We start from the raw sequence: 18,069 nt of genomic DNA on the forward strand, positions 1-18,069 counted from the left end.
TATTAATGCATTAGTACTCTCCTCTATGTGTTATGTGCTATTGTCCCGACTGCTCAGTCAATAAAAGCACTCTGTTTGCACTTATACTGGTAAAGATTGATGGAAAAACATATGATGAAATGAAAACAGAAACCAAGAAACATCTTTTCATTTTTATGTTTATAAATTTCCACAGTAATTCCAAGTAATCGATTCCAGGTTCCAAGTAATCGAAAAGATACAAAAACTAGAAAATTCATTAAATCAATTCAAGACTTGGTTAAACAAATTAAAGTGTTAAGAGTAGCCTTGATAAAGCTTTGCTGTCTTTTGGGGTCTGGCTCATCTCTTCAGCTTCATGAAAAGCCTGACTTGCTTCTTCAACAGTCTTTTCAGTGAAGTATTTCCAAACATTTGTCTTTACTACATCTACAGACCTGTCTAAATATATGATTTTATATCCTTTATCAAAAAATTCCTGTGCAGGGATTGACCAAGGATGGCTCACGTGACATAAAATAGTTCCACAACTGATTTAAGCAATGTATCTCGTGACATCAAAAATTAGAAAAAAATGGGTATAGCATGAGTCAGTCATGGTATATCCTGGATATGCCGTGAACTGACGTCACAATTTCAAGATGTATGGCCGACTCGAGTCACAGCTGTGGCTCTGCGAGCATTTCTGTGTGTGTAGATCTATGTATCATGCTCATGCCTAGCGAGGCAGGTGATAGCATGGTACATTGCACATGCGCAGGTCGATGGTTGCGCTGACAAACAACAAACATGATTGCCTCCAGTGAATTTATGCCGAGATTCAATCTTAACAATTTTAATTTGACATTTTTTGATGAGGGGTATAAATCAAATATACCATGCACTGAGAGGGACTGGTAATTATGGATTCTCTTCGGTGACTGGCATAGTACCATACCTGCCAACCTTGGAAAAAAATTTTGAGTAGCAACTTATCGCGGCGGTGCAGCGCAGCACGGCGTGAGGTCAGGCACATTTGCTGATCAGTATTGATTGTAATGAGTGAGCATGTGAACAATGTATTACTAAGCACAGAGTTCCCACTCACCACCATATCTAGTTATTCAACATACAAGTAGACTATGGAGAAAACAAGAACTCTTTTAATGAAAAGGCATGAATATATTTCCAATGCCTTCACCAAGACATTTGGCACAAGGCAACTGTGCCCGAAAAATATGCCCTTTATACAGAACTTAAACTTAAAGATAAGGGATAAATGTACTGCCTTTGGCATATTGTGTCTTAAATACATTGGGAATTATAAAACAACAAAGAATCCCAAATAGCATGCTATGTCCCTTTTGACATTTACCGGTAGCATTATATTGTATAGATAACAGAAAAACCAAAGGGCTATAGCCTATGTCTTTTAAAACAGATGCCGGCAGTCTGCAAAATACACACACACACACACACACACACACACAAAATCCTTTTTTCATAAATTTAGTTTTGACCGTAAAAGAGATTCTGTTGCTCCTTGCTACACTTTGAACTAGGCTACACTAAACATCGAACTAGGCTACACTAAACATCGAACTAGGCTACACTAAACATCGAAAGTGAATATTCCAGAGTACCTATATAAATATATTCATTCATTCATTCATTCATTATCGCTAGCCGCTTTATCCTTCTACAGGGTCGCAGGCAAGCTGGAGCCTATCCCAGCTGACTACGGGCGAAAGGCGGGGTACACCCTGGACAAGTCGCCAGGTCATCACAGGGCTGACACATAGACACAGACAACCATTCACACTCACATTCACACCTACGGTCAATTTAGAGTCACCAGTTAACCTAACCTGCATGTCTTTGGACTGTGGGGGAAACCGGAGCACCCGGAGGAAACCCACGCGGACACGGGGAGAACATGCAAACTCCGCACAGAAAGGCCCTCGCCGGCCCCGGGGCTCGAACCCAGGACCTTCTTGCTGTGAGGCGACAGCGCTAACCACTACACCACCGTGCCGCCCTATATAAATATATATTTTTTTCAATATTAATATTTAGTAAATGCAAACTGATAACACTTACAGAAAAATTTACTGAAAATAAATTATAGGCTACTCTGGCCTATCCAATAACATAGCCTTTATAATATTCATATTCACTGACCTGGCCTAATTTGGAAAAAATAATGGCCTATGTATATAAATGCAAGCATTTCTATGTTAGCAATATTATTACCTGTATTTCCTTGATGGCTAATGTCAAAATCATAATTGCACACTGTGCAAAACGCATGATTAGGCAGTTTAGAGGGGCGGAGGCATGGCCATTGATCTTGATACTTCGTTAGGAACTTCTGAGGGGCATAGACTCGCTTCTTTTTAGATTTGCTTCCCTCTCTCTCTCTCTCTCTCTCTGGCAGCATCCTCATCTGACGTCATGTGTATTATTAACTGCAAGGCACGCACATACACAAACACACATCATTCACCACACGCACTTACGTGAAAACACTTTGTGCACTGCTCATTGAATCTCACATGCACGAGTAGCCTAGTTCAGAAGATTTTAACGCGTCTATTGGTTGACTGGATGGAATCGTCAGTAGGCTACTATATTTTCACTTTAGGATATGCAATATTTTTTGGATTGAGAAGCCTGGGTCAAATATCAAAACAAGCTGGAACAAATATTTCCTTCAGATAAGGCGGAACACTGTGCTTTGAACTATGACGTTAGGACAGTTGTTCTTGCTTTATTCACAATACCCTTGCCCTGCCCATTTACCTTCAAAACGGTGTTTAGCGCCGTCCTCCCTTGTAAAACCAGGCACAGTATGAAGATCGACCGAGAGGGATGAAAATCAATTTCGTTACTTTCGTTTTGACGGCTCCTCGGCTCTCCACTTAGTGTCATAGCTTAGGCCTATTTGAAGAGTTTAAAACTCGCACTGTGATTGGTCGAAGTCATCTTTTCTCTACAGGTTGCTGGTCAATGCGGTTACACCCATAGATGAGTTGCCTAGTGCGCAAATGCACAGACAGTTGAACCGGAATATTAAAGATCTTTGAACTCCAAGCCATCAATGGCTTTTTGCGTATTTTGAAGTGTTAAATCGTAGCAGCGTAGTTTGATGTCTAAATGCGTATCTGCTACGCAAAATGCGTAAAGGTTGGCAGGTCTGTAGTACTATTTTATTCAGGGCTGCACCCCTCACAAACTAGTACTATACCAGTCACCTCAGAGAATCCATAATTTCAACTGGAGCCTCTCAGTGCCTGGTATATTTGATTATTATCAATTTATCAATCTTCATTTTTTCATTCATTCATCTTCAGTAACCACTTTAGACTGGTTGGGGTCACAGTGGAGCCAGAGTTTATCCCTGGGAACACTGGCCATGAGGTTGGAATGCACCCTGAATGGGTCACCACCATTTACCGACTCATTCATACATAGAGGCAATTTAGTATCACTGAGCCAGCGACTGTTATGTTTTGTGAAGTGAGAAGAAACCAGAGTAAACTCAGCTCAGGATCAAACCAGGAACCCAGGAATTGCCACCATGCTGCCCTCGTCTGTCCTTTTTCAAACATAAATTGTTTTAGCATTGCATTTATATACATATTTGTTAATCACACTATCCATATTCTTTTAGCTTATGGTCTCGGCCAGCAGTGAGCCCTCATCGTGTTTGACGTTGTGCCTCCAGGCTCGGTTCCAAGTTTGTTCTTCTAATCTCCACTGCTTAGAGGAGAAATCGGTGTGTGAGACTGTGGGTGTGTGTTTGCTGTCCTCTGTATGCACACATATCCAAGTGTGCATGACAATGAGAAATGCTGACTGAAGCTATATCCATTCAGCCGTGTAGCTCAGCGGTGAGATGGGTCAAATGCACTGTCTCGGACACAGAACAAAACACTGATCCAAAATACTTGGCCTGAGTGAATAAGATCACTATAGCTGAGGACACACACTCACAAACACACAAACACAACCTTTATTATTTAAAAATACTGTGTCATCAGGTAAACATTTTAGCTTCATGTTTCTTGACCAGACATGGATGCAAAAGTGGTTTCAGTTCTTTTAATAAACAATAACCAGGCAGACACTTCCAAGACAATATTCAGAAATTGTATCCAAAACACAGGTATGGGTCAGGCAATCTGCAAACAGTGAGATCAGAGATCTAATTTGGGTTTTTCTATGAAGCGTTGTGACAACATAGCACCCAACCCCCAATTCATAAGCATCGACCTCCACTACGAAGGGTCTGAATGTCATAGTATGAGTGCCATGGTGAAGGCTGTTTTTAATCTCTAAAATGCCTCCTCTACTGAGGGGTATGGCAGTAGAACTAAAACCTCTTATGAATCAACAATAAAAATTTCCAAAACCCAGGAGGCACTGCAGGTCCTTCATGGTTCAGAGGGTTGGCCACTCAATCATTGCTGTTACTTTGGCTGGGTCCTTGGTAATGTCCACCTGATTAATAATATAGCCCAGGAATGAGATAGTGGGCACATGGGACTCACACTTCTCCCAATTCACATATTGTTGATTCTCCAAGAGCTAGGCCAGGACCTTTTTAACATGTTCAACGTGACTTTCCATGGAAGTGGAGTAAATGAAGATATTGTCAATGTAAGCTATTATGAACTATCCCAGAATTTTTGTCTTCGCAAATTATTAATGAGACTCTGGAATACTGAGGATGCGCAAGAGAGCCCATACAACATCACAGAATATTCATAATGACCAGAGATGGTGCTAAAGACCATTTCCCACTCATTAAATGTGGTTTCAGTTCTTTTAATAAATAATAGCCAAACAGACACAAGCATGGGTCAGGTAATCTGCAAACAGTGATAGAGATTATCCAAAACATTCAAAACAGGAATATAGTAAAAGTTTAAGAAACCAGAAGAACTATAATAACTTACATCCCCGATTCCAAAAAAGTTGGGACAAAGTACAAATTGTAAATAAAAATGGAATGCAATAATTTACAAATCTCAAAAACTGATATTGTATTCACAATAGAACATAGACAACATATCAAATGTCGAAAGTGAGACATTTTGAAATTTCATGCCAAATATTGGCTCATTTGAAATTTCATGACAGCAACACATCTCAAAAAAGTTGGGACAGGGGCAATAAGAGGCTGGAAAAGTTAAAGGTACAAAAAAGGAACAGCTGGAGGACCAAATTGCAACTCATTAGGTCAATTGGCAATAGGTCATTAACATGACTGGGTATAAAAAGAGCATCTTGGAGTGGCAGCGGCTCTCAGAAGTAAAGATGGGAAGAGGATCACCAATCCCCCTAATTCTGCGCCGACAAATAGTGGAGCAATATCAGAAAGGAGTTTGACAGTGTAAAATTGCAAAGAGTTTGAACATATCATCATCTACAGTGCATAATATCATCAAAAGATTCAGAGAATCTGGAAGAATCTCTGTGCGTAAGGGTCAAGGCCGGAAAACCATACTGGGTGCCTGTGATCTTCGGGCCCTTAGATGGCACTGCATCACATACAGGCATGCTTCTGTATTGGAAATCACAAAATGGGCTCAGGAATATTTCCAGAGAACATTATCTGTGAACACAGTTCACCGTGCCATCCGCCGTTGCCAGCTAAAACTCTATAGTTCAAAGAAGAAGCCGTATCTAAACATGATCCAGAAGCGCAGACGTCTTCTCTGGGCCAAGGCTCATTTAAAATGGACTGTGGCAAAGTGGAAAACTTCTGTGGTCAGACGAATCAAAATTTGAAGTTCTTTATGGAAATCAGGGATGCTGTGTCATTCGGACTAAAGAGGAGAAGGACGACCCAAGTTGTTATCAGCATTCAGTTCAGAAGCCTGCATCTCTGATGGTATGGGGTTGCATTAGTGCGTGTGGCATGGGCAGCTTACACATCTGGAAAGACACCATCAATGCTGAAAGGTAGATCCAGGTTCTAGAGCAACATATGCTCCCATCCAGACTACGTCTCTTCCAGGGAAGACCTTGCATTTTCCAACATGACAATGCCAAACCACATACTGCATTAATTACAGCATCATGGCTGTGTAGAAGAAGGGTCCGGGTACTGAACTGGCCAGCCTGGAGTCCAGATCTTTCACCCATAGAAAACATTTGGCGCATCATAAAACGGAAGATACGACAAAAAAGACCTAAGACAGTTGAGCAACTAGAATCCTACATTAGACAAGAATGGGTTAACATTCCTATCCCTAAACTTGAGCAACTTGTCTCCTCAGTCCCCAGACGTTTACAGACTGTTGTAAAGAGAAAAGGGGATGTCTCACAGTGGTAAACATGGCCTTGTCCCAACTTTTTTGAGATGTGTTGTTGTCATGAAATTTAAAATCACCTAATTTTTCTCTTTAAATGATACATTTTCTCAGTTTAAACATTTGATATGTCATCTGTGTTCTGTTCTGAATAAAATATGGAATTTCGAAACTTCTACATCATTGCATTCCGTTTTTATTTACAATTTGTACTTTGTCCCAACTTTTTTGGAATCGGGGTTGTACTTGGTATTTCAAGCACTAGGGAAACTGAGCAAATACTTCAGTGTGTGTGTGTGTGTGTGTGTGTGTGTGTGTGTGTGTTGTGTGCAATTACCAACTGTCCCAGCATGCCCCCCAGCACATCACTAATGAGACTCCGGAATACCGATGGCGTGCAAGAGAGCTCATACGGCATCACTGAGTATTCGTAGTAGCTAGTGGTGGTGCTAAAGGCCGTTTTCCACTCATCACCTGGTCTGATATGCACAAGGTTGTAAACACTGTGCAGGTCAAGCTTGGTAAACACTCTGGCGGATTGTAGCTGCTTGAGTGCAGATGGGACTATTGGCAAAAAATAAAGGTACTTAACTGGTATCCAAGTTCATCCCTGGTAATCAATGCATGGACACAGCCCTCCCCCTTTTGTTCCAAGAAGAAGCATCTGGCCAAGGCTGGTGAGGTGAACAGGCAGATGTAGCCCTGACAAAGTGCTTCCTGCACATACTTCTCCATGGATCATTGCTCAGCGAGGGATAAAGGATATACTCAGCTGTACAGGGACATGGCCCCTGGGAGCAGATCAATGGCGCAGTCATACAGGCAATGAGGAGGGAAGCTGCTTGCTTTAGTTTTACTAAAATAATCTCTGAATTCATGATATTTTTCCAGGATGAGAATTTAGGGGTGTTGATCCGAGTTCTCCACAGTGGTGGACGCTTTGGCAAGGTTGGGGACCTGCAAACAGTGCTAGAAACAATACTCAGACCACTCTGTGATTTCCTTTTCTGCCCATGAAATGTGTGGGTTATGGAGCTGCATGCATGGTAGGCCCAGGGTGAGATGTTTGGGGCTGACAGTGACTAGCGGGGAGATGGATTCTTGATGTAATGCACTGATGTGTATTTAAATAAGGACCATGCTGAGGGTCATTGTTCCAGTTCTGACGGGTCCTCCAGTGATGGTGCTGATAGAGAGTGGATGTTGCAGTGGTTGAAGTGGAAGTCCAAGCTGGATAGCAGTGGTGTGAACAATGAAATTGGCTGCAGCTCCAGAGTTGATCAAGACTGGAAGGACAGAGATATTTTCTGAGTGTGTGATCTGCACATGGGGTAGCATGGTGGTGTAGTGGTTAGCACTGTCGCCTTACAGCAAGAAGTTTCTGGGTTCGAGCTCAGTGGCCAGCAGGGGCTTTTCTGTGTGGAGTTTGCATGTTCTCCCTGTGTCTGTGTGGGTTTCCTCAGGGTGCTCCGATTCCCCCTATAGTCCAAAGACATGCAGTTAGGCTAATTGCTTACTCTAAATTGTCCATGACCAAAAGCAGTGCAGCAGAGGAGTGGCTAGCCGGCTGCACTTACTTAGCTAAGAAACCCTATGAAAGGGACCCAACCCAGAACACACTGGATGGGTGAAGAAGATCATTTGTGCATGAATTATCAATGATTGTAGCAAAAGAAACAGATTGTGACTTTGTGCAGAGGTTTATGATGATGCAGGCATTCGTTCTCTTGGTAGTTGAGTAGAAGCATGTGTGTTCCTGCCTCCTGATCTGTTTGGGCTCAGGTGAATAGAACTGGAGAGATAGAGGTGCTGTTTGTGGTTCTGGAGTAGGTGGTCAAGACAGATGGCCATGTCAATCAGTGAGTCAAGGGAGACTTCATCATCCTGACATGCTAGCTTGATGAGGACCTCTGCATTCAAACACAGAAGATCCAGACAGCTAGCTATAATAAAAGGCTTGGTATGCCAGGTACACTGAGCAAATACTTCACTGTGTGTGTGTGTGTGTGTGTGTGTGTGCGCGCGTGCATGCGCAAAGTCCGCAAGTTGTGTGCGACCGTGATTGTGAACAACAGGTGTCTGTAGGTGAAAGTCCGGCACACTTGAATGTGAGACCTGTCAGGATTCATAGTCCATGGTGGCCATGTTTGTATGCTGTGGTGATTCTGGGAAACAGAGTCCAGAGCAGACTCCAGTGCAGATGTGACAGATAGATAGCTAGTATTAGTACTGCTGATTATGAACATTTATGAACACACTGCAACCCTGTTATAACAAACTCCTTGGGGGACATCCAAATAGTTTGTTATAACGAAAAGTCTGTCATATTGAAATTGACCCACTTGTCACACCAAATACTCACTCTTATGTGAAACAAGACTAACTGTATTTAACCCTCTGGGGTCGAGTGCTTCGCCAGCAAAGCTTGGCAGATTCAAAATGAGTAGGTCATGTATTTAGATCAATATCTTAACGAGTTTTTATCATACAAGCATGATAAACATATTGACAGAAAATTTATACTTTACACTTTCCTATGTGCCCACTGCCAAATGATATTAGATTTTTTTAATTACCCAAATTAGATGAAACATAAAACTTGTCACCTCACTCAGTCACACCGGAGTCGGAGCACTGAGCGCCCACTTACACATTCATAAAAGACTATTCACATGGTAACAGCATGATAATCACTTTCTCTCTTTTGGTTTCAATTGGTCTCTCTTTCACAGTGACAATGCCCACCTTAAGCAGGATAAAATCTGTCAGCCAAAGTTTAGGCTATTTGGAGGTAAAACTTGTTGTGAGATGGCATGCATATTTTATGAACTTCGGATGATTCAGGACAGCAAATCAATTCATGATTCAATTCATGATTCAATTCATGATTCAGAACAGCAATTCAATTCAATCTTGAGAACTGCGACATTGATGATGAGTGGTGCCTTTTTTTTTTTTTACTTTGACTTGATCCAGCCAAAGAGCAGCTTGAGTAAGTGTAAATATTTCTTCTATTTATTATGAGCAGATTGGTTGATATGCGTGCACTGTAGTGCATGCACAGGAAAAATGACTGAGCAATTGTTCCAGAGTTCAAAGTATTTTCCTTAAAAATAGTTAATTTTGCTCTATTTTGAGTTTAGAGAGTAAAATTTGGAGTTGGAGTGGGAGCAAAATTATAGAGTAATTGTGTCACAGAGTTGTTTGTGGCTCTGAACTGAGTAAAATAGCACAAAAGTTAATTTCAAAACACACTGAAAAGAGTCAAATACCAAAATTAAGTCAAATAGCCGATCAGCAAAGCTGGTGTAAAAAGCAGTTTTAGAACTATGTTGGAATGTGTGGAAAAAATAATTTTTCCATTGTGTCGAACCGTTTTGATTACTTGACCTGATGGGATTAAGAGTTGACAGTGGGAGGGGTTTTCACTCCTCTCATTGAATGGAATGGAAAATTTTTTACACTTCTCATTGAATATCCCTCCCACTGTCAAGCCTTTATCCCAAAACAATAGCACATAATTTATTATTTTTTTATGGCCAGTTAATTGTCCAAATCAATGGAGCAGATTGATTTTTTCACACATTCCAACACAGTTCTAAAGCTGCTTTTTACAACATCTTCATTTATCTCTTATTTTTTTAAGTACAATCATGACATGCATACTATGCAGATATTATTGTAGCTGAACTTGTGCTGAATACAAAAAGTCATATGACTTTGAAAATACTGCTTAGATTTGTTGACATTGACAAAATCAATGCATGCCAAAGTCATTAGAGTGCCAGAAAATACCTTCAGACCCCAGAGAGTTAATTTGCATTTACTGTATGCTTAATTCGCTTTAATTTACAAAGTAAAGGAAATATGTCACTCTTTTATATGTGTCATGTAAAGGAGACAAATAGATGGATGTAATTGCAGAAAAAAAATGTTTATTTACAAAAAAGGCAGGCAAACAGATCCAAAATGTAATGCGAAAGCAGAGTGAGGAAACAGACAAGGGTCATGCGAGGCACAGACAGAATAGCCAAGGCAGGAACAAAAGGCAGAATCCAAATATACAAAACAAAGTAAAAACCAGAAGGGGGATACAGAGACACAAGGTGCAGCGTGTATACTTTGCAAAGTCTGTGTGTTTTCAGAGTCCTTATAATCATGCGCTGTGATTGTGCTCTGATCAGGAACAGGTGCACAGCAATTAGTCCTCATGAGCTTGAGTGCAGCATGCACATGAGTAGCAGTTTGAGGCGAGCCATTGTGTATGCATGTGACACAATGTCATAAAAGTGACATGAATATTGTAAACTTTCAGGTAGTGAAAGTATGATACTAGTGTCCCAACTGTTTTACTTACCAAAGAAACTTGTAATCCTGGACTGCTTTAATTTTAGGCACATTCTCCTTATTATAAATTTCTCCTTCCGAGTCACTATCGCAGTTCACTGACTGAGTTCAGGATCATGAATGGATCATGAATCGAGGTGATGATTTCTTCATCTGTCATGGAAATGATGGAGGTTACCGGTGTATCATTGTCAGTGTCCATCCATTGACGTGTTACCTTTTCTAAATCTTCAGCATTCAGTTCATTCATTTGGTGCAAATCACCAATTATATCAGTAGTCATTTTGTCCTTTTATCAATCCTTTGATCACCATTCTCGATAATTGTTAGTGGTTGACACCTAAGCGAGGCCCTTTGTTTTATGGCATTAACATCTCATCTCATCTCATTATCTCTAGCCGCTTTATCCTGTTCTACAGGGTCGCAGGCAAGCTGGAGCCTATCCCAGCTGACTACGGGCAAAAGGCGGGGTACACCCTGGACAAGTCGCCAGGTCATCACAGGGCTGACACATAGACACAAACAACCATTCACACTCACATTCATACCTACGGTCAATTTAGAGTCACCAGTTAACCTAACCTGCATGTCTTTGGACTGTGGGGGAAACCGGAGCACCCGGAGGAAACCCACGCAGACACGGGGAGAACATGCAAACTCCGCACAGAAAGGCCCTCGCCGGCCACGGGGCTCGAACCCAGACCTTCTTGCTGTGAGGCGACAGTGCTAACCACTACACCACCGTGCCACCCTGGCATTAACATGTATTGTTAAATTGACTGCACACTTAATGACTTATTGTTTGTCTCTGGTGAGAAGAGGAGCACATGGCTCGGTGATTTTTTTTTTTTTTGAACACTCCAACTCATTGCCACTAAAGGCAAGGGACACAAACTTACAGTTGTGGTCAGAAGTTTACATACAGTGCCATGAATGTCACCTAGGATAAATCTTGGAGACATTTTGGAAGTTTCAACACCTCTGAATTAATAATCTAAGTGCGCGTATGTAAATTTTTGACCCTGTATGTATAATTTTGACCCTGTGTTGATTTCAGAAAACCCAAAGAAAATTAAAACTTGTGCACCAAATCCTAGTGTTTTTTTTAAATAAAGATGTATGATGTACTTTCTGCCACAGAAAAATAACAGTTCAAAGAAATTACTGAAAGCCTAAATATTGCCATGACATTCATATCCAAGATGACATTCATGTCACTTTATGTAAACTTCTGACCACAGTTGTAGTTCGTTATATGTGAAATTGTAAGCATTGTAAGCATTGTAAGCATTCATTATAGCAGGGTTGCGGTGTATCCCAGATAGCACACCTACATCGGCCCAACATTGGCCCACCATCGGCTGTGATGGTAGCCCATCAGAGGTATGACCAGCGGGCCTTTGTCAGGTCAACGTCAGCAAGTCGATAAAGGGGGAAAAAAGGATGCAGTTATTTATTTATTTATTTATTTATTACAAGAGAATAAAATAGTTTTAACCTACCTGTACTTAAGTTTTGTAAAGAAATCGATGCCTAGAACCCTGCTGTGCATAATGGTAAACCACGTGACGCCAAACGGCTGGAAATGAGCATGGCTTTTATAATTACGAGATCTCGTTACTCTCGCATGTCCTGCCACCCGCAAGCCACTGGTGGTCTGATAATGGACCACCAAATCTGTTTGCCACTCACTGTTGCTAGCGGGCTGCCGGATATGTGCTATCTGGGCTATAGCTCAAAAGTCTTATCAGAGTGCTGATTAGTTTGTGATTGATGTATAATATTAGTAGTAAAGATTATAAACTGAAGAAGAGATTTAAGAATCCTGTCAGAAATACTATCCACTTAGCATGTTAGGCAGATAGCTAACATAAGCCATGCTAATTCTTCTTCTTCTTCTTTTGGCTGCTCCCAGTTAGGGGTCGCCACAGTGGATCTTTCAATCCGCAATTTAGATTTGGCACAGTTTTACGCTGGTGGTCTTCCTGACGCAACCCTCTTCATTTATCCAGGCTTGGGACCGGCACCAAGAGTATGCTTATGCACCCCCAAGCCATGCTAATTATGAACATAAAATGTAAAAATCCTGTCAGAATCTTGCTTGATTAGCTCATAGCTCACCATTTATGAATAGTTCATGATTTCCAGCTAGCACAAGTAGTACATAATAAGCATCAATAAGTACCCCGCCTTTCGCCCATAGTCAGCTGGGATAGGCTCCAGCTTGCCTGCTACCCTGTAGAACAGGATAAAGTGGCTACAGATAATGAGATGAGAAGTATGATTAAAAAAATTTTCAGACTGCCTGTTAGATTAGCTCATTATTACTACTTAGTGGTAGTAGTGAAGATTGGAAACTTGTATAAAAATTATTTTAAAAATTACTTCAGAAATGCTATCAGGTTAGCTCATCTAACTAGCTGACTAAAACTATACAAAGATAGATATGCCATATTTGGACTCAGACATTCACATTTCCATTTTTTTTACTGAAAAAACAAAACAAAACATGCTGGTTTACAGGCTACAGTTAGACGCTGTTGGATCTGAGGAAATCTCGCATCTTCTTTCATTTTTATTGTGTTATATTTCCAACAGACTGTCTGCCTTTTACTGCTTTTCCATGATTCCCAGACGTCGTGCTACTGGCATTTCAGTCTCCGTTTCTTTGTGCGTGTGTGTGTGTGTGTGTGTGTGTGTGTGTGTGTGTGTGTGTGTGTAAGGAGTCCTCTTTTTCCTGTTTATCTCCTTCATCAGATCGTTATGTGACAAACTTAAAATATTGATGGGAATCTCATTCTGTGAAACCTGAGCTCGATCACTCCTGCTATTTATAGATATATATTGAACTGTATTTGTTGTCTCTCACTACTCTTCCTCTCTTTTTCTCTTATTTTCACTCTTTCTATATCCATTTGTCTTCCCTACCTGCTCCCTCTCTTTCTATTTTTCTCATCTCCTTCTCTGTTATCTCTCTCTCTCTCTGCTTCTTACCCTGTCTGCATATCTCAATGTCTCATCCAAACTTTCCCCCATATCTACTTTTACTTCTCACCCTTTCATAATATCTTTCCAAAACTTCCTCTCCCTTTCGCCGTTCTTTCTCTCTGCCTATCTTGCTTCCCCTTTTCTCTCAATATCTTTCTAATTCTATCTCCTACTTGTTCTCAATCTGTCTACATGTCTTTCTCTCTTAGGGCATGTGTTGGTGCGAGAGACCCATACTGTGGGTGGGATCTGGTGTTAAAGAAGTGCACCATGCTAGAAGAGAGTGTGAGCATGAGTCAGTGGGAGCAGAGCATCACTCACTGTCCTGTGAGTACACACACACACACACACACACACACACACACACAGTGTTTAGGTTCAGTACAAGTCCAACCTGATCAGTATAGAGATGGATGTGTGTACTTCACCAAACCATTATTGCCCTTCCATCCTCATTCTTCTATTCTCATATTCATCCACCCAATCTCATCCTTCTATACCCATCCTTCAGTCCTCATTCTTCCATTCTCATCCTTCTATTCTCATCCTCCCATGCTTATCCTTCTATCCCCATCCTTTCATTCTCATCCAACCACCCTTTCCTTCAGACCCCATGCTTCCATCCTCATTCACCCATCCTTATCCTTCTGTCACCATCTATCCCAGTCATCCTCATTCACCCAACCTTAACCTTCTATACCCATTCTCATCCTTCCATTCTCATCTTTCTGTCCCCATCCTTCCATTCTCATCCAACCATCCTTATCCTTCTGTCCCCATGCTTCCATCCTCATTCACCCATCCTTATCCTTCTGTCCCCATGCTTCCATCCTCATTCACCCATCCTTATCCTTCTGTCCCCATGCTTCCATCCTCATTCACCCATCCTTATCCTTCTGTCACCATCTATCCCAATCATCCTCATTCACCCATCCTTATCCTTTTATACCCATTCTCCCATTCTCATCCTTCCATTCTCATCCACCCATCCTGATCTGTCTGTCCTGTCCTTCCATCCTCATCCACCCATCCTTATCCTTCTGTCCCTTTCCTTCCATGCTCATCCTCCTATCCTTATCCTACCAATTTCCTCCCCATTCTACCAACTTCATCCTTCCCTCATCAGAGTTTATTTGTGGAATAGAATAGAACTCGTGGAAACAAAGAACAGAAAAATAGATAGAGATGAGGATGCATAGCGAAATAAATAAGTTGATGGATGAATAGATGGACAGATGGAAAAATAGATATATTAAAACAGATGAATGGATAAGTGGCTGTAAAGAACAATGCATGGATAGACAGACAGACTAATGGATAGATGAATGGATGTACAGATACATAGCATAAGAATGGTTGAACAAATAGACAGACCAATACACAAATAGATGGATAAATGGATGAATAGACTGACGGATGAACAGATAAATTAATGGATGGAATGATAGACAGACAGACAGATGGAATGCAGTTTATTTTATTGACTGAACAATCTTCTTGAGAGACTTGATAGTCTTTGAAAGTGTTTAGAGGAAAGAGGGAACTGGCACAGAAAGTTATTTTAAAGAACAGAAAACAGTACTTACAGGAGTCCTGGTGCCCAACAGTGTGTTAACGGAGTGTGTCATTCACTGTGTGAATAATTTGAGTGTAATGAAAATTTAATGGTGCTCATTTTCAGTTTCACAAACAACCTTGTCATAAGATTTTATTGGTTCACTGTGAGAGAGCTAGATTTTTGCAGGTGCTATTTTGAGGTAATACATGTGGTCGGATGCCCTTACTATTTGCTCAGTCTCAGCTTCCGTGTGTGTGTGTGTGTGTGTGTCTAGGTAAAGAATGTGACTGTAGATGGTCATTTTGGCCCTTGGTCCAGTTGGAGTTCATGCAGTCACAGTGATGGAGGAAGTGTTGGCATGTGTCAGTGTCGAACCCGTGCCTGTAACAGTCCAAGTCCTCAGTGTGGAGGAAAACAGTGCCAAGGCACGAGCGTAGAGGTGGCCAACTGCTCCAGGTACACACACACACACACACACACACACACACAAACCATAAACAGTGCCTCCCTCTGGCACACATCTATAGCTTCTGAAGTTAATAGTAAAAACATTTTTATTCCGATAATACTTGTCCATAGCCTCAAATTGTAGGATATAATATATTTTGACAAATATTTTAAAATGTTTCTCGGAGTAAATGCTAGTGTTTGTCTGTGTTCAGGAATGGAGCATGGACACCATGGACATCCTGGTCCTCATGCAGTACGAGTTGTGGGATCGGATTTCAGGTGCGTCAGCGCTCCTGCAGTAACCCGACGCCACGCCATGGGGGACGAGTTTGTGTCGGTCAGAACCGCGAGGAGAGGTAAGGACAAGCTCTGTGCTGAAAATTGAGGCTCATTTGTAAGCTATTCGCTCAGACAAGAAGCATAGTTAACAATTCTGGCGTGACCTTCATTGTTGCATAGATGTGTCTAGCCTGATTTATAATACTGTAACACTGCACTTCAACACTGTGGGGATTTTTGCCATGTCCTTATTCCCAAATCTGTATGACCCTTTATGATAGTATACATGACTGACAATCAAATAGGATTGAACACCTACACTAGGTCTTATGTCTCAAAGCATTTTCTCACTTCAGGTCAAAAACGAAGACTTACTTTACTCCAAAGTCTCATGTCAGTGCAGCCATGGCTCATGTAAAGCAATGCAAGATTATCAGAAATGCTGTTTTAAGCAAATCTAGTGTTTGAGCTATGGAAGGGACTTGCAGTTATCCTGGAATAAATACTGAAAATGTGTAAGAATTCTTCCTTCTCCAAATTGTTTATTAAACCTTTTAAATCAAAAGGTGTTGATCTGAATGTTAACTGTAGTTCAAATATCAGATTTATATTAACACACTCATTTCAATACAATTTTGTGTCTACTGTATAGTAGCTAATTCACAGGGATTTCTAAAGTGGATGGGGATTAGTAAGCCAAGTTGTGCTTTACTCCTTGCTTCTGTTTATTATTTAAAAGGTCATTGTGATTAAAAGGTTATTGAAAGATTATAGAATGATTGGTACCAAATTGGTTGATACATTCAAATAATTGTATTAATCATTTTAAATTAAAAGGCCTCCCACTCAGGAAGACCACTGTGACAAAAATTAGACAACACATAAATGCAATATGACAAGGAAATAATTTGCATCAGAAAAAGTGAACTTGCATGTGGACATGTGCACTTTACTAACTTTAATAAGAAAATGATTAATTTAGCTTCAAGTACAATTATTTATTTACAACCCTAAACATTTGGGAACTGAGGAGACCAACTGTTGTAGTTTTGTGAGTAAAATGTCATCCCATTCTTGCCTGATATACAATTTCAGTTGCTCAACAGTTTGGGGTCTCCTTTTCATATTTTGCACTTTATAATGCACCAAGCAGTTTAAATGGGAGACAGGTCTGGACTGCAGGCAGGCCAGTTTAGCACCTGGACTCTTTTACTACAGAACTATGCAGTTTTAATATGTGCAGGAAGCGGTTTGGCATTGTCTTGCGGAAATAAGCAAAGCCTTCTCTAAAAAAGATTTTGTTTTGGCAGCATGTTGCTCTGAAACATGTATATATCATTCAGCATTAATGATCCCTTCCCAGATGTACAAGCTACCCATGTCATGTGCACTAATGCACCCTCATACCATCACAGATGCTGGCTTTTGAACTATGCACTGATAACAAGATGGATGGTCCCTCTCCTCTTTAGCCTGGAGGATGTGGTGTCCATGATTTCCAAAAAGAATTTCAAATTTTGATTTGTCAGACCTCAGGACAATTTTCCACTTCGCCTCAGTCCATCATGAGTTCAGGCCCAGAGAAGGCTGCGGTGTTTCTGAATATTGTTTATATTTGGTTTTAACTTGCATTTGGGGCGGCACGGTGGTGTAGTGGTTAGCGCTGTCGCCTCACAGCAAGAAGGTCCGGGTTTGAGCCCTGTGGCCGACGAGGGCCTTTCTGTGCATGTTCTCCCCGTGTCCGCGTGGGTTTCCTCCGGGTGCTCCGTTTTCCCCCACAGTCCAAAGACATGCAGGTTAGGTTAACTGGTGACTCTAAATTGACTGTAGGTGTGAGTGTGAATGGTTGTCTGTGTCTATTGGCCCTTTTCCACTACCCTTTTTCAGCTCACTTCAGCCCGACACGGCTCGCGTTTCGGCTACCTCAGAGCAGCACGATTCAGCTCGCTTCAGCCCTACTCAGCACCCAAAACTCGCACGGTTTTGGAGTGGGGCTGAAGCGAGCCAAACCGAGCCGAGTGGGGCAAGGGGCGTGAGGAGACACTCCCCTGTGCACTGATTGGTGAGGAGGAGTGTCCTCACATGCCCACACACGCCCCGCGAGCACGCTGGGATCTGTAAACACCGTAAACCCGGAAGAAGAAGAATTACGAATTACAAGAATTTCTG

At 41.4% G+C, this 18,069-nt stretch overlaps 1 protein-coding gene across 1 annotated transcript in view; it reads left to right on the plus strand.

Annotated features, from left to right (window-relative positions):
• sema5a (sema domain, seven thrombospondin repeats (type 1 and type 1-like), transmembrane domain (TM) and short cytoplasmic domain, (semaphorin) 5A) overlaps positions 1-18,069 on the plus strand; it is a 535,180-nt gene that overhangs the window by 349,519 nt on the left and 167,592 nt on the right. Inside the window, exons 13-15 of the mRNA XM_060899996.1 lie at positions 13,823-13,940; positions 15,446-15,627; positions 15,834-15,977. Of these exons, the coding sequence (XP_060755979.1) occupies positions 13,823-13,940; positions 15,446-15,627; positions 15,834-15,977 (444 nt within the window). The remainder of the gene's footprint in view (positions 1-13,822; positions 13,941-15,445; positions 15,628-15,833; positions 15,978-18,069) is intronic.

The sequence above is a fragment of the Neoarius graeffei genome, chromosome 19 (assembly GCF_027579695.1).
Source record: "Neoarius graeffei isolate fNeoGra1 chromosome 19, fNeoGra1.pri, whole genome shotgun sequence".
NCBI lineage: Eukaryota > Metazoa > Chordata > Actinopteri > Siluriformes > Ariidae > Neoarius > Neoarius graeffei.